At 37.3% G+C, this 18,572-nt stretch overlaps 1 protein-coding gene across 2 annotated transcripts in view; it reads right to left on the bottom strand.

Annotated features, from left to right (window-relative positions):
- Positions 1–312: 312 nt before the first annotated feature.
- The window catches only part of LOC129728711 (zwei Ig domain protein zig-8-like), a 182,019-nt gene continuing 163,759 nt past the window's right edge, over positions 313–18,572 (bottom strand). For both annotated transcript variants that reach the window (XM_055687164.1, XM_055687163.1), the window contains exons 7-8: positions 14,847–15,015; positions 313–1,522 (exon numbers count right to left, since the gene is read on the bottom strand). In XM_055687164.1, coding sequence (XP_055543139.1) covers positions 1,419–1,522; positions 14,847–15,015 — 273 coding nt within the window. In that variant the 3' untranslated portion in view covers positions 313–1,418. The remainder of the gene's footprint in view (positions 1,523–14,846; positions 15,016–18,572) is intronic.

Genomic DNA, 18,572 nt, shown 5'->3' with positions numbered 1-18,572 from the left:
ATTACGTGAGTTCTCATGAGAGCATTATGTAAACATCATCTGCTGGATCTGCTGGAGAGGACAGTGAGACGGTGCTCAAGTAATGATGTTAGGATAACAACACTAGCACTGGAATATCGGTGTTAAAATGTGCACCGTATGCATCACGGTTAGATAATTACTTTGGGTTTTGAAATCTGATGGAATTTGGTCACGTAACATTTTTATTTCACTTACCTTTAAATTAACTAAATGAACAACTGGATTCAAATTACTATCAATATTCGGCATTTTCTTTCTGGATTGTTCGGATATATGAAGTAAACAAATATATAATATTCAGTAAAATTTTCTTCCGATTATCTCCACGATTTACAATGCTTTTGCTCCTTTCGGATTTTATATACAGCTCTCGTTCAACGGTACTATTTATCGCCTGCCGTATAAAAATGTAATCTCATAGATTCTAACACTTCCATCACTCTTTGTACAGATTCCAACAGAATAACAGCAACGTTGCTGTCACAACAACAACAAAGGACGCACTGGTCACCAGACCAGCGGTAAATTGAGACCAGTCCAATTAGCACGAATCATAAATAATAATGACAAAATTCCATAATTCATCATTCGCACTCGATTCGTTATCCGATACCATCGCGTGGCGCGAGACCGTCACCTGCCCGGGTGGAATTCGTCGTTCCATGAAATAATGTCTATCTGCACGTAGGAGTAGGTGTTTTCCGGTTTCACCAACCAACCGCCCATCACTACACCAGATAAACAACATAACCAGCGGTAGGACGAGCTTGGAGGATGAATCCATGAATCAATCGGTCAAATACCTTTCAAATTATACCGGGATAAATGAAAATTATGAAATGATAACAGGTAACACGAAGGGGATGATTTTTGAAAAGTATTTATACTGAGTCGAACGAAAAAAAAACATCACATCAAAGGGGCTGTAATTAAACCTTTTTGGTAAATCCCTAAAAATCAACACTAACTATGAAAAACGCTTATGAGGGAAATTATACAGTTCAAACATATGAAAAAAGCTCATTTCCACCCGCAAAACTTTCAACATACATAAAAAGTTCATCCAGCCGTAATAGCATCAAATATGGAAAACGTGAAATAAATGTCTCTTTCACACTTATTGCCTCCAATATCGTCGGCCATCCGCCCCATCGAACAATATCACACATTCCACGTTTGTTGATTCCGAAAATTAAATCTTCCGTTCCACTTGTCCCTTCCTGTCAACCCGGTCGCGCGATTATTTTTTTTTTGTGTTTTTCTTCTTCCATGTCCTCTCCCATTGAGCGGTTGTTCGTTATTATATCAACTCTATCGGTTAGCAGAGTCCGCTAGGTTGCGCGTTCCCTTCGGTTCGGCTCATCCCTTCGACCGGATTCCGGAAAGTGGAGCAAACTTCATCGGTTTCCCAGCAGCAAGGTGATGATTACGAAGACGAACACGTGCAGCGGATCGCCTATCCTCAGCTGGCCCCCGTGCTGCATAGCCTCCGGATGTTCACCTGTAAATGGGAAAAGTGATTAAGAATGGTTCCGGGAAAGGCGCCGTCCTGCTGCTTGCTACGAGTATATCGATTACTTCCGTTCGGACGCTGTGCAGGTCTTCTTCGGATAAAACCTTCGAGCGTCCGCCACAGCGTTTGTGGTTGTGGCACTTTTAAGATGAATTGAAAATTACTTTTCTCGAGAAGCCATGGTCAGCTGGGAATGGCTCGATAGGAATGGACAAAAAAATGATGCTACTGTATGTAAATTCAATTCCGATTCCTGCTCACCTCCCGTTCTTATCTGTCTGATTTAACTTGTACCAGTTTTTGCTAGAGAGTCAATTTCTCCTGGGGATCTTTACCATTCGATTCAATGACGGCTAGACCAGGACTTGGTTATTTTGCTTAAGCTGCTGACATTGATTGGGGTTTTGTTGCCTAATAAACATACTGAAGTCAACACTAATAGAGGTACACAACATTATTCTGCATAATTTGTTTCTTTGCTTTATTGCGCAGCAAATACAATAGTGTAACTTGGGAATAAATAGAAATAATAATTTTACATCGTTATCTCATGAAACGTTTGAAACCATTTTCTTTGCGAAAACGCTTCAAGTTATGTTTTATACATATATTGATAAAAAGCTTAAAAGTTTGGTGTCCAACCTACAACGTTAATTTGATCGGAGATTTATTTTTTATTTTGCATGTGCTCTTTTTATGTTTTCGTAGTCTACCTCCAGGACCTTGAAAGTTTTTAAAAATGAAATTTATTTTGGAACAGCTTGTTCAATTTTTTTTTTGTTTCAACTGTTCGTTTCTGAGTTGATGAAACTTTGTTATTTCGTTAAAGCGCTTAAGACAACAAAATATTATATAATATATCATGTGGATCGAGCAAAAAACTGAACAATGGATTTCTGCAATTTTGTTTTATACTTCTGGTTAAAATTTTGAAAAAAAATACTAACTCAAATGTTAACAGTATTAAGTCTTTATTTGAAAGAACCTCCGCTCGGGTAGTAAAGCATTGAATTCTCTTCATTTTGACGTAGAACTACGTCTTTGTTTTCTATACAAGATTCCATTTTGTGAAATTTAAAATGAAACTGGCAAATATTGCGTCAGATTTCAAACGATTATAGCAAGCGAACAACACAATGCATGCGGATAACTATAAGATGGACGGAATCAATTCCACTGCCTACATATTCTGACTCACCAAAGTGTTTTGTTCCATTTGTCTTTCTCTAAGCTGCGTGGCCACGCCCTCATGGCAGAAATCCACGCTGAACTCGATACAAAAGACTGCGTGCAAAAAATTCAGCTTCAGTCTAGTTTGTCACACAACAGCGAGTGGAGTATAGCTGTTAGAGGTACGCGACATTAGAAAACGAGAGCTGCATACGAGTCAACTTCCAGGCACTGCGGAACACCTTACCTTTATTTTGCATACGGCAGCAACAGGCACCATCGTATATTGCAGGATATTTCGCTGGCACAGCTATTGTAGGGCACAGCGGAGAGCAAATTTTCAATGCTACCGGTGCACAGTGGTCGGAAAAGGCAATTTGACGAACTTAATTCATTTGTGCTTAAACTGTTGATGTTAGCCAAAGACAATGTTCAAAAGAATTGTTCACAGAAATATAACGGAAATGTTAATAAGAAAATTTTTTGATCATTGCCTACTATCATAAAAATAAAAAAAATTAACTGTTGATACAGCGAAGATACATGAATAGTATCTTCAACAAAGTTGTAGAACTTTTCAAAATATGAAACTTTACAGAAGATTGTACCTTTCTATGACGTCTATTTATTGAAATACAAAGCATTGTCGCTGTTAACCCCCTCGAATTTAGTTTTACGAGCATAACTTTTGAAATATTGTTTATTCAAGAACATAATGTTCTAGACAAATATGACCAACATAAAAACACAGGTTTCTTTCGAAGACAGCATGTTGCTACAATCGCTCTATACTAAATTAGAGCGTTTTTTCATTAAATAATGTCCCAGTATTTAATTCATATAGGGGAGAAAGAGGCAAACCGGTGCACATCATCAAATATTTTTTTAAAGCTTTGACGTTGTACTATAAGCTAGTTAAACTTTGACACTTGACAATTCGTAAATAAACAAGTAGAGTGATCTTTTAGGTATGTATGTTTCTGGGGTTTTCTATACAAAAGTGCACCAACTACCTGGTTAATGAACGATAATTTGTGAATTTATGAAACAGATAACTCGCAATACCTTCAAAATTAGTGAGAACACTTCTTAGGTATATTTAGTTGTTGATAGGTGCATCCATCAGTCATTCGACGTGAATAAAATGAACACATAACAGCAATGTTTATTGTTAATTATTTATTTCATCTCCATCTGTCTCGTTTTCACTCTCTGTGAAAATTAATATAAACTTAACATCTTTTGAAAATTCTTGATGCTACTTTTGCAGTTTGACCCGCAAGCCGGCAATAACTGGATCTTAAGAAACCAATAGACGACGTATAAGATCACCGTTAGTAACAGTTCGTGATATTTGTCACACATGGCAAGTAAAACCAAGAATATATGGACACCAACAAACGAGCAGATTCCAAACAATAGTGTTTGAATTTTGATGCGTTAATTTCCCGGCCAGATGAAATGACCTGTAGTATTGTAGCGCAACGTTGAATTGCATGAAGATCATTTTTTGGTTCTACTTGCCAACTAACAGTCCATATGTTATGTGTTCATTTTATTCACGTCGAATGACTGACGGATCCATCATGGATGCACCTATCAACAACTAAATATACCTAAGAAGTGTTCTCATTTATTTTTAAAGTATTGCGAGTTATCTGTTACATAAATTCACAAATTATCGTTCATTATTCAGGTAGTTGGTGCACTTTTATATAGAAAACCCCAGAAACATACATACCTAAAAGATCAATTTACTCGTTTATTTACGAATTGTCAAGTATCTAAGTTTTTCTAGCTTATAGTAAAACGCCTAAGCTTTAAAAAAAATATTCGATAGTGTTCTTATCAACATTTCCGTTATATTTTTGTGAACAATTCTAACATCAACCGTTCAAGCACAAATTAATTAAGTTCGTCAAATTGCCTTTTGCGACCACTGCACACTGTTTCCAAAGCTGCAAAAACGTAATCGAAATTAGTTTGACCAAAAAAACTTGATTTTAGAGCCACAGTACTTTCAGTAAAGTTATTCCATTAATTATTCTCCATGTTATAGAAGTTACAGTTTTGTGATTAATCCACATAACAGTGATAAGCGAATTTTACTCTTACCATTTTTGCATATAAAAATTCATCGTGTTCGGCAAAGTTGTAGCACATTTCATAAGAAACAACTCTGTCAAAGACACCATACTTCTATCTGTCTATTTAAATGGACTTATGTAGAGTTTTCCTCAGAATACCACTAAAAATCAGTTTTTATTTTCAATATAACTTTCAATCTTGATTTTTTATAATTTTTCAATGTTCTAAAATGTTGTTAGGTATAACAAAACAAACAATGTCTGCGAAGAAAGTTTATTTTTATCTCACATATTTCTCTGGTTATTGTCGTTTTTCATTGGAACGATGCAATAATTTACTAACAGATATCTTCAAAATCTGCAGACTAACCCATTTCTATATTACAGTATAACTAAAACATCATTCAATCCAGATATAGGCATTTGTCTCTCGCTGTCTCCTATGTTTATACCTGTAAGTAAATTGGTGCATTATTTCAATAGAAATCTTCAATAACTAAATAATTATAAGAGATAAAAATAAGCTTTCTTCGCTGAACTCGTGTGTTTTATCATACCGGAAAACATTGTAGAACATTGAAAAATTGTAGAAAACCACTACTAAAAGTTATATCGAAAGAACTGATTTTTAGTGGCAATCTGTAGAAAACTCCATATAAGTCCATTAAAATGGGCAGATAGAAGTATAGTATCTCTGACAAAGTTGTTTCTTATGAAATGTGCTACAACTTTGCCGAGCACGATGAATTTTTATAGGAAAAAATGAAAAGAGTAAAATTCTCTTTTCACTGTTAAGTGGATTGATCACAAAACTGTAGCTTCTATAATATGGAGAATAATTAACGGAACAACTTTACTGGAGACACTATGGCTCTGAAAGCGAGTTTTCTGGGTCAAAATAGTTTTGATCACGTTTTTGCGGCTTTGGAAACAGTGTGCACTGTGCGGTGGGGCGATCATCAGCGTTCTGTAGCACACATTTCGAGCTGAAGATTATGGAATCGGTTCGGTTTTATTTTGCATACGGCAGCAAGAGGCACCATCGTACGCTGCATGATATTTTGAGGGGAACAACTAAGAGCATATTTCATGCGCGTCCAACAAAATATTCAATTCTACCGGTGGTGGTGCGATCATCAGCGTTCTGTAGCACACATTTCTAGCTGAAGATTATGAAATCAGTTCTTTTCAGAAATATAATTGTTTGAAGATAAGAGTTATGAGAATTTTCACAACTACTACTAGTGTGAAATGTTCATCTATTTCTCAATAATCATTTTTACAATAACGACCATGGCGCACCAAAGACAAACGGTAGTGTTTATCACAGCAAGATATAACCCTCATTTCAAGAATTTTCACTGCTAAATTGAGTGATTTTCCGGTTTAATTGTTTCTTTGTGCTTACTCGAACACCGTTATCAGTCAAATATTAGTAACGAAAATCAGTTAATCTAAGAACCAGAGTGATTTTCGTATCGGGAAAGCAAAAACTTTATTTTGGTGCTTATGAAAATCACTCAGTAGTATCGAAGGTGTTTTGGTTTGTTTCTCTTTCTCTAAGCTGCGTGGCCACGCCCTCATGGCAAAAATCTACGCTGAACTTGATACAAAAGACTGCGTGTAGAAAATTCAGCTTCAGTCTAGTTTGTCACACAATAGCGAGTGGAGTATAGCTGTTAGAGGTTCGCGACATTGAGAAACGAGAGCTGCATACGAGTCATCTTCCAGGCACTGTGGAACATGTTACCTTTATTTTGCATACGGCAGCAACAGTAACCATCGTACGCTGCAGAATATTTAGCTGGCACAGCTACTAGAGGGCACAGTGGAGAGCAAACTTTATTATGCGCGGTCAAGTAAAATATTCAATGCTACCTACCGATGGTGCGATCATCAGCGTTCTGTAGCACGAATTTCATACTCAAGATTATGGAATCGGTTCTTTTCAGAACTATAGATGCTTGAAGATGAGAGTTATGAGAATTTTTGCAACTACTGCTAGTGTAAAATTTTGATGTATTCATGCATCGTTAGTTTTACAATAACGACCATTAAATATATACGGTAGTGTTGCCTATGAACAATTTATCGCAGCATAATACCTTGTAGTATTGTTTTCGGTTTTCAACTTTCAAGTAAAATGTTTGAAATCATATCCATTCTTCATGTTCAAAATTAAAAGTAGAGAACTCGTTACGATGTTTTTTTATATCTCAAGTCTAGAAATTAACTAGGGAAACTGCACCATTATTCATCTCATTAAGCCGATATTCACAAAGAATGCACCGATTAAACACCAAATTTTCACGAACTCATTGAACAAATAAACAAAATATGCTTACGTTCTCTTATGGAATCGTTGAGCATTGTATATTTGGTAAAATTAGCTAGATTTATCCTAAATTCTGTAAAACAAGTCGTTTTTCACAACGCTTCCATATCCATCTCAAAACATCTGCTCAATTATTCATCTCACGACGCCCCCATATTCATCACACTGTCAATCATGAACCAATCACATTGTTATGAATGAACGTAATCGCAGCCCGTCGTAGTAGGTTACCTAGATATACGCTGTAGTCAAATTCAGAGCTTTTATGTGAGTTTTTGAGGTTTATACTTTATAAGGAATCTAAGGTGAACTAAGAAGAATCCATTCCATGGATTAGCAAATTGGTTTAAGAAGAAAATATGCGTTTTTTCAGTTTTCAATTGTGTTTTCATGTTGTATGAGATGAATATATGAGCTGAGATGAATAATGGTCTTCCACTGGTTCATAGACAACATTTTAGTAAACATCATCTGCTAATACATATACGCTCTCTTGAAAAATAGTTTGATGCCCAGCGTCGTCTATAACACTGGTAAACACAGGTTCTGTCCTAGAGCTTCAACCGTAAAAAAATAAAGATTTTTATTTTTCTAACAGTTCCTGTGAATTTCGAAGCTTCTAGTCACGTCGAAAGTGCAACACAAGACCGCCCAGAGTTACTGTTCGCCAGGTTCGTCATTTCTACGCTTGTTCACATAAAAACTTTATTGAAGCCTCTGAATACTCGACGCACCTCCGAGGTGGCTAAAGGTATCAAAATTCACAGTAACGGTTGAAAAACTACAATGCAGTGCTACATCGATTTGAAACTTCGGATGTGCCCTAGTGCTGGTTCAATTGGTCTTGTTGAGTATAACTTTTCATGATAAAAGAAATTAGCCAAACACCCTCACGGTTTGAAGTTATGGTCAAAATATTTTTGTTTTTTTGAGGACCTCAGCACATTCCGAAAAGTAGAAAAATAGAGCTTCCGAAATGTACAGAGGCATGTACTCACTTGACCTGAATGTGTTGATTTCTTTGAGTTTAAATCTAAGTTATTATACTATTTCACGCAATTTTTAAATTTAACTTGAAATATGCTACTTGTTTTTGTAGGAAAAGTACTACAAATATTCAGCACTTTAAAACTTTTAATATGAGCGAAAGTTACACTTGACTAGGATACCGCGACGCATACTGAAAATGAAGAGCTCTGCTCAGATCAAAATAATCCGGCCATATGCAGCCAACGATCATCACAGGATCTTCCAGATGTCCCTTCATGGCAAGTATTTTATCGTTAACAACCTACCATGTTCTGATGGTTCTTAAACTCCTAGTACTGGACATCCTACAAGTAAAGCCGCCATGGCATCGTCAGAAGTCCTGATGTACTGCCAGAACGTCGCCAGGTGGGATCAAGAGTTCGCTCTCGGAGTACCAGCTGAAACTCAGCGACGGTTACTTCGACATCTACGCTTTCACAGCAATGAAAGCTCTTAAGGTTACGTTTTACTCGCAATTCGCTCGAGCTACAAATCACGTCTGATAAATCCACCCGAAATCCCACCTGACGAAAACCGGAAGACGCCTCATCTCGAATATCGTCCTTGGAGATTTCAACTTACGTGGGATCTCTTGGCAGAATGATTACACTCTTTCTTTCTTCCCAATTACCTCTCGTTCTTGGATTACAGTGGTCAACACAGATTTAGTCCTAAAGCTCAAACTGGAAGGCAATTGAAGGATTATAGCTTTTTAAACATTCCTGTTAATTTTACCAACTTTCCTGTTAAATTGCCACTAATATTTTTCAAAGACTAAAATGAGTTTCCTCGTCAACATAACGTCGAAGCGACGAACCCAGCGAGTAATTACTATGCGAACTCTCACGTAAGTTAACGCGTTTAGGTAATGGCAAGGGGCACCAAAATTCACAGGAATGGTTAGAAAGCTATAATCTTTTTAAGACAGATTTTTCGAGCCTTAGGGCAGCATGTTTTTCGCTTTTATCGACCAATGTTATATAGCCGTCACGTAGCCTACTAGATGAGTTGAGGTGAAAACGAGCGCTATCGCATACTCGAACTGTGCTTCGTTAGCGAGGAACCCTGAGGGTTTTTCTCGGTTCTGACAGTTCCATCCTCGCTTGTTAAAATTGCTATCACCGTCCTCTACCGGTAGATTTAAATATTAGCCCACAATAACGCTTCTGCAATATTTCAGACGGGGTCTTCTACGATTTCAACAGAGCTGGTTTCGATGGCATGAAATATTTGCTTCTGCGTGTTGAGTGGAATGATGTTCTACTAGACTAAGATGTTAACCTTGTTGCGTCAACTGTTTCCGCTATCTTTTCAAATGTTATCGACCAATTTGTTCCCGTGAAGACTGAACTTGAACCAGCAAAACCAGTATGGACAAACTTCGAGCTAAAGTACTTGAAAAAGACTGAACGTGCAGCATTCTGACGACACAGCAAGCATCGTTTGGGCTCCACTAGGGCCAGCTATATCTTAGTGAATGATAAATATATACGATGACTAGTGGTTTGTCGAAAGCTGGATCGACTGCGGATATTGCAGCGTTTTTATCAACGAGTATTTAGATCCTCAAGACGTAAATTCTGCTACCAGAAACGTTCCCCAATTGACGGCATCCGATTTGCATTTCGTCATCACCGATGATGGTTGGACACGTGTAACTTGAGACCCCATTGTGATCATTCACCTCAGTCCAGCAACTCCTATCCCAACCTCCAGGAGGTGCCGACTGCGATACGAGTAACCTTAGTGGAGATCGGGTAACCAACCCCCGGTGGAAACTATGGTCGAATGCTGACTGGGAAGGGGGTACGCGGCTGTGTCCCTATATTAAAGGCGGCGTACAACGGCGTCTGACCCGGAGCTAGCGGCTGAATTATAGAATGCTGGTTAGGTAGCATACCGAAACCTTTTTTCAACCACAAACAACGAAATTAGAAATACGGATCAATCAGCAAAAACCTAGGCTACGAACACAGAAAAAGATTAAGATAAACGATTGAAAACTGGGTACTTGTAACGTCCGATCTCTCAATAAAACGGCGCGAGCTGGCTTGCTTGTTCGAGAACTACAACGACAGGGAGTCAAAATCGCAGCAATTCAGGAGGTTTGGTAGCCAAATTCCGGAGAAAGGGGATTCCGTGCAGTAGACCTTATTGCACCCACTTCTTTCAAGTACCACATCTACTACAGTGGCGGCAAAGCAGCAGAACGGGGCGTCGGTTTCGTAGTGCTGGGAAATCAGAAAACAATAGTCATCCGACGGAGGACCGTAGATGAGCGCATATGCGTGATGAGGATTAAGGGCAAATTCTTCAACTACAATTTAATCAACACCTACGCACCGACAAACAACAAATCCGATGAAGTCAAAGATGAATTCTATGACAAGCTTGAGCGTATCTAAACACGACGTAAAAGTCGTCATCGGAGATGTAAACGCACAGGTTAGGAGGGAGGATTTCTTTCGTCCGATCATTGGAAAGCATAGCCTCCACTCGACAACCAATCAAAACGGCCTGAGTTTGATACACCTTGTCGCGGCCAGAGGAATGGCCATATGTAGCTCCTATTTCCCACTGTTAAATATTCAGAAACACACCTGGAAGCATCCAAACGCAGAAGCCAGCTCCCAGATCGATCATGTACTGATTAACGGTCGGCACTTTTTGAATGTTTCTGCTGTTATGTCTTTTCGGGGACCAAACGTTGACTCTGACCATTAACTCGTCGTTTGTTAGATCCGCGCACGGTTGTCGAACGTGCTGAAATCTCGCTAAGAGAGGACGACGCGTTTCAACATTCAGCGGTTGACGGCTGATGGCGTGGCAGCAGAATACGCCAGAGAGCTGGATCAACGGAAGGCAGGACAGCAGGAGGAAGGAGTGGAAGACATAAATGGGCTGTGGAGCAGTATCCACGGTGCCATCGAAACGACTGCCAGAGAGGTGGTAGGCACGACGCGTGGAAGACAGCGTAACGGCTAGTTGGAGGCCAAGTGCTAGAGAGCGACAGATGAGAAGAACCGTGCTAAGAGCCGCAGCTCACTGGCACGTTTCTTCTCATCTGTCCCGGTGATGTTGGGGCTGAGGTGGAGATAGATGGGGAACGATTTGAAGTGGTTGACGCATTCGTTTATCTTGGTACGCTTGTGACATATGACAACGATATGAGCTGTGAAGTGAACGACGAGTTTCAGCTGCGAACAGAGCCTTCTACGAAATCCGTAACCAGTAGAGTCTCGAAAACAGTCCCCATGCCAAATTTCAACTCGATCGAACACCGGGAACACGTGCCACAAAGCGGTTCGAGTCTCCCAGCTTTAATATTTTTTTTTGGTCCCAGACACTAGACTTTTTTGTAAATTTTTTTTTCGAGTTAACACCATATCTCGACGTTTCATGCATTTTAAAGACATTTGGCATCAAAAAAAAATTTTTTCGATATCGACAATTTCATGTATCACCTGTGGTTTTTTTTCATCGATATTTTTCGTGAAACTTTGACCGCTTTGAGGCACGTAATCCCGATGTCCGATCGAGCTGTAATTTTGTATAGGGACTTTTTTCGAGAAGACAAAACTTTTGAGCCCTGAACGATATTCGAAGGTCATTTTTTTCATACATCTCATTGGAACTCTAGTAACCAGCTAAGTTCCCATAGTTTGCAGACTCGCACACAACTAGCGCTCTATATGACGCTGATACTCCCGGTGGCCCTTTACGGCCATGAAGCATGGACGCTAAAGCAAGCTGATCGACGAGTGCTCGGAGTTTTTAAGCGTAAAGTTCTGCGGTTGATACTTGGCGGTAAATTGGAAGATGGAGTGTGGCGCAGACGCATGAATCACGAGTTGTACCAGGTATATAAACATGCTGATATAGTAAAGGTAATACAGCGGAGCAGGCTTCAGCTGGCTGCACATGTAGCCAGAATGCCTGACGATAAAGCCGCCAAAACTATTTTCAGTAGAGTACCAGGAAGAGGCCGTCGACTTCGTGGTGGGCCTCGCACGCGGTGAATGTGCGCGGTAGAAGAAGATGCACGATCTGCTGGTGTACGATGAGACTGGAAAACGGCTGAAGAAACTGGACAATTCGCTTCTAATTCGTTCAGCCCTAGACCGGTGAACGGTCCATTAGGCAACAAAGTGAAGTGAAGTAAAGTAAGTTTGCCCTATATTCAAGCTTTCGTTCGTTAATCGGAAATTAATCGAAACGACCTTAACTTCATTTTTAACCATTCCTATGAACCTGGTGCCTCTAGCCAGTATAGAAATGCGTCAACTTACTCCAAATGTCGCACAGTAATTGCTCGCTGGGTTCGTCGCTTCAACGTTATGTTTACGAGGAAACTCAAAGACTTTAATGAGTTTTCCCGTAAGAAAACGTAGAAACAACGAACCATAACATAAAATCAAATGCTGCATACATGGTTTTTATTTGTTGAAACGCAAAGAAATCAAAGCTTTACCTGACATTTTTCAGATTACAATTGATGGCCACAATGATTTATATCCCTACATTATTCTGATTACAATTGTGACATGTCGAACAACACCCCCGACACTCTGTCAGAGCACGACAGACATATTTGTATTTCACAATCTACTGGATTCATCAATTCCAACTAAGCCTATAATATTATCACGATGACAAATTTGTTCTCCAAACAATGGCATCCATATTTTACTAGTTCGATTATTGGAAAATGGCAATTATATCATCTGGATTGTTTTATTATTTACAATACTTTAGACACCAACAAAGCATGTTTGCTTGCTGCTATCAGTAGACTCCGTTTTAACATACAATCTATAAAATATGCTGCCTGTCGTACGTGTCGCACTGAATTGACAACTCCCCCGAGTACGTAATTGTGATGCGGAAACCATCAACCGATGGATAGAGTCCCTGATGCGACAGGTGAGTTATAATGTTGTTTACCGCAAAACTAACACTATATAGATATAATTTTATGTGGTACCAAAACTACGTCGATCTGTCACGCTGTGATTATTTTTCAGGTCTATATCTATCGTAGTTCCACATCGGCATAATTAAGCGCAATTCGATGCAAACTTTATCATTGTTGCATTAACATGCGATAAGGTGACATAACCGGACGTCAAAAAAAAACTCTTCTTCTATCACAAAGCTCTTTTGATTTCTTCCACAGTTAGTTGTTTGCCAAGTGGATTAAAAAGCACAGCGGTTTCGAGTGACGTAATGTGAAATAATTCTCAGAAGGAACCGAACGCTTCCCACACGAGCCATGTTGGGTGCGCTCAAAAGCCTATCAAAGATGTGATTCGTTTCTGATGTGCCCTTTTGATGCCAACTTGAAAAGCGCCCTCCCTGCTGATGCGGGCTACCCCCACCTAGTAGCAAGAAGTTGATCAATTTAGAACGACAACTGCGATGGCAAATATTCGATTTATTTCACTTTTATTGCTATGTATGCAGACTTTTCTCGATACTTGTACTGCCAATAAAAAAAAGTTTAACTGTGTACACGCATGCTATCGTTGACCTTTTATCGACGCAGCTACTTGGCGGTGAGGATATATTTTGCAACAGCAGGATATTGATAACGAATTTCAGATATACATTTACTTCAGTATCCTATAACATGTCTTGGTTTACTTTGCTGGTGATTTGTTCGTTACGCAGGGCTACGTATTATAAGAAGGTAAACATTGTGTGAAGTGATAGCGGAAGGAGAGAGAAACACTAAGCAGTGCTGTGGTGCGCCTTTCAAAAAAAATAGATAATCATTTTCCCCACCAAGCATTCTAATTACTCTGTCGTTAACAGTCTTTAGCTTTCCTCGGATATTTAAACAATAATTTTGAAAGCACACTTGAATGTGATTCCCGAAGATTATGAATCCATGCTATCCACAGATTTTGAAACAAATTAACTCGTCAGACTAACCGAGCAGTTCGGCATTTTCAAACAACAAACAGTGGCCTCTATTTTTCCAACGCGTATAGTTTCTATTTTGCCAGCCAGAACCGAACGAGCGGAGGCGATGAAATTTGAACATAACTTTCCGCAATCATACTTTTGGTTTGTCCATCCGGATTTTATTGGAGGAGTTATGCATGATGCATTTCCGGTTATCCACAGTTGGATGGACTGCATTCATTAACCTGTGGACGAGTTTTTGTTCCCGTTCGCGCTCGGCCGGTATTGTTTCGAGCTTTGCAATCGCATTGCAATGCTAAATCAGCGCACCGATTGCATCATTTCGAAATGTTTCGAGCGCTCCAAAGTGTTTGTTGAACGTGTCTAGTGATGCAGTTAGTCGGATTGACGCATGAATGGTTACGAATTGTGCGCCATTGTGTTCCGTCACTAGGAACTACTGAATTCTAAACAATAAAAAGCATTATTAGCGGGCCATTGGAGGCAATTTTCCCGAAGTGGCTTTGTTTGGGCTAGTTTGCAATGCTATTGATACAAAATTTAAACTTCATTCTCTCGCAACACTTGTCATCAGAATAGACCAATTGAGTCTCCAACCATCAGTTATAATTCGATTTGCGACTAACCGTCCGCACTGGAAGCCATTGTCTCTACTTAACCAAAATAAACAAGCGAAACGTCCTGACAACAAGAATTGGACGAACAAACAATGTACCTATGTCGCATCTCCCAGACGGAGATGTGACCATGTTTTCTTACTTACCATTCAGTATGTGAACGTTGATGAAGTACGAGTTGGCGTTCGACGGCGAGCAGACGTACTTGCCCGAGTCGGCACCCTTGGCGCGCTGGATCAGCAGGTAGGAGGTGGTTGTTTCGCCCTTTTCCGTTATCACCGACACACCGCCCCGAGGTGAGTCGTAATTAATTTCCTACCAGTGCGAGACGAAGCGTTCGAGAAGCCGACCGAAAGATGCAAATAGACAAATACAAATAAAGGAAGAAAGGTAAAGATGGATTAGCGATGTGTAAACGGCACAGAGTTGTGATTATAATTTGTGGTGCTATCAGAATCAGTCCAAGGAGTGCAACGTTATTCTGAATAATTATGGCTTCGTTTTCATATACAAGATGCAAAAAGAACTTAAGGTACTAAATAGTCATAGCAGCTCTTTTAATCAGGCGCCTCCATTATAAACAGTATAGCGGCGGCGCTCGATACGTTGTAAAGTTAACAAACTTCGACAGAACATTTTTCATTTTCTAAAAACTCGACCGCCGGTCGTAGCGTGCCTGATAAGTCAATCAAAAAGGATTTCACTAATTAGTAGTTTGAGTGCTATTGATGAATCTTTTCTTTTCAATGAAGTATCTCAGTCGTAATTTGTATTTAATTGGTATCCACATCAAGTGGGAGAGCTAACAGCTAAGAATTTCAATTTAAACTTTTTCTCGTAACACGTAAAACCCTGTTTCCAGTTCAGCAAGATAGAATGAAACTTTGGAAATGAACTATGAAAAAATCGGTCAATTTAAAAGCAGTATAGTATGGCTTCAACGAACAGATTTTATTTTGTGTCGAAGACTCACACCCGATAAAACTAGAATACAACTGTTCAATGTTCAATGACAAGGGTCATCATACGATTTCTAGAATATTGCAAGCAAGAAAGCGTAAACTGGCATAACACTTAAGATACGCTTTCAACTTTTGCCAGTCGATAAGTTGGAGTGCGATTTCCAACAGCCAATTTTTGGCTGGTTGCCTTTAACCCTATCCCCGCGGAGAGGAATCAGTTTTTACATCGAAAAATGACATTCAAACTCTTATTACTCAGCAACCGCACGCAAAATTTTCAAAAACTATATTGCATGTTGAAGATCAATCTGTTCTCTGGCTGCTTAGACTATTTGAGATCCCTTAATTTCAGTTTCTACTTGAGCTTGATCAGGACCATAGAATTCACAAATTCAAATGAAGTTTTATTGAGGTTACCGATTGGGTTAAAAAGCTTTCAATAATTTAGGAAGGTTGGAACATTTCAGAAACTTTACAGGTTTTACAGCTGATCTCTATTCTAACTAACCTATGATCGAAAATCGACCATTTTTGATTTAAATAAAACTGTGCACACTTGATAAAATTTAATCCATTTTTAATTTAATATATAATTTCGTGTTTACTTTCTACTTTTGTAAAATTAAGTTCAAAATGAATTGACAACGGTTGCATTTACGAAGTTAATTATAATAAGCTTGTTGATTGAAATTGAATATTTTATTAGTCTAAAATCATTGAAATAAAAATATTTTGCACAATGTGTTTCATGAAACTCAATCCTCAATAAAGAAATTGTTTCTCATATCTCCATCATGGATTTGTGCCGTGACGAATAAATGAGAGCAATTCTCGCTGAAACCGTCCCACTGGGGACATGCGGTCTTTAAAAAACGATATTTTTGTGTTTGAATAATTGAAAATAGTGAAAAAATGAGAAAACCACTTTGGTTAGTTCATCTTGATGGAACCCTCGGGCACAAATCGGTTAACGGTTTTACAAAAATTGATTTTTGAGCAATTCTTCATCTTTTTATTGATTTATTTCTTATGGATTTGACAATAATCCCCCTGTAACAAACACCTCGTTTCAAAGAAGAATGATAGAGCTTTAATTTGAAGTAGAAAAAAATTGGCCGCCATCTTGGATCTCGCCGCCCTCTTGGATTTCATCAGAAAAACGTGTTTTTAAGCAAGTTCGCAACAACCGATTTTAAATTTTAAATTTGACACCATTGGGAGGCCGAGAAAAATGCTTTAAGATACCTACATTAAAAATAATAGGTGAGCATTGAGGTTACCTTGTACAGTACACACAGACACACACCACAGGCACAGCATATTGCGTTGATTTGATATTGGCCGCGCGTCATGCGTTGAACTGTTTGAAGCTCGATTTTAAAAAGTGACCAGAATGACAAGGTAAACTCAATGCTCACCTAATGTTTTGAATGTATCTTAAAGCATTTTTTCTCAGCTTTAAAATAGTGATGTCAAATTCAAAATCAGTGGTTGCGAACTTGCTCGAAAATCCGTTTTTCTTATGAAATCCCAGATGGCGGCAATTTTTTTCTACTTAAAATGAAAGCTCTATCATTCCTCTTGAAAACGATATATTGGTTGCAGGGGTTTCAATCACAAATTCAAGAGAAATAAACCAATAAAAAGATCAAGAATTGCCTAAAAATCAATTTTTGTAAAAACCATTTTACTGATTTGTGCTCGAGGGGCCCATCAATATGAACTAACCAAAGTGATTTTTTCATTTTTTCACTACTTTCAATCATTTAGACACGAAAATATCCTTTTTAAAAGACCTCATCTCAGCAGTGGGACGGTTTCAGCGAGAATTGCTCATGAGGGAAAAAATCGCCATTATGGACTCATAAGTTTTGTTATGATTTGAAGTTACTTAAAAAATAATTCAAATTAATTCAAATTTTTTTTGAGTTAAAATTTTGTGTTGATGTATTTTTAATGGTGTATAATTTTTTTAAAGATTTTTCATATTTTAAAGATTCTATAAATTTTATAGATTTTATAGGTTTTATAAATTTTATAGATTTTATAGATTTTATAGATTTTATAGATTTAATAGATTTTATAGATTTTATAGATTTTGTAGATTTTGTAGATTTTATAGATTCTATAGATTTTAAAGATTTTATAGATTTTATAGATTTTATAGATTTTATAGATTTCATGGATTTTATAGATTTTATATATTTGATAGATTTTATAGATATTATAGATTTTATAGATTTTATAGATTTTATAGATTTTATAGATTTTATAGATTTTATAGATTTTATAGATTTGATTGGTTTTTAAGTTATTAGGATTTTATAGATGTTATAGATTTTATAGATTTTATAGATTCTATAGATTTTATAGATTTTATAGATTTTATAGATTTTATAGATTTTATAGATTTTATAGATTTTATAGATTTTATAGATTTTATAGATTTAGTAGATTTTATAGATTTTATAGATTTTATAGATTTTATAGATTCTATAGAGTTCATAGATTTTATAGATTTTATAGATTTTATAGATTTTATAAATTTTATAGATTATTTAGATTATTTAGATTTTATAGATTTTATAGATTTTATAGATTTTATAGATTTTATAGATTTTATAGATTTTATAGATTTTATAGATTTTATAGATTTTATAGATTTTATAGATTTTATAGATTTTATAGATTTTATAGATTTTATAGATTTTATAGATTTTATAGATTTTATGGATTTTATAGATCTTATAGATTTTATAGATTTTATAGATTTTATAGATTTTATAGATTTTATAGATTTTATAGATTTTATAGATTTTATAGATTTTATAGATTTTATAGATTTTATAGATTTTATAGATTTTATAGATTTTATAGATTTTATAGATTTTATAGATTCTATAGATTTTA

Source organism: Wyeomyia smithii, chromosome 3 (assembly GCF_029784165.1).
Source record: "Wyeomyia smithii strain HCP4-BCI-WySm-NY-G18 chromosome 3, ASM2978416v1, whole genome shotgun sequence".
NCBI classification, from domain to species: domain Eukaryota; kingdom Metazoa; phylum Arthropoda; class Insecta; order Diptera; family Culicidae; genus Wyeomyia; species Wyeomyia smithii.
The sequence above is the reverse complement of the archived record's forward strand: the minus strand, read 5'-3'. Positions and strand labels throughout refer to the sequence as shown.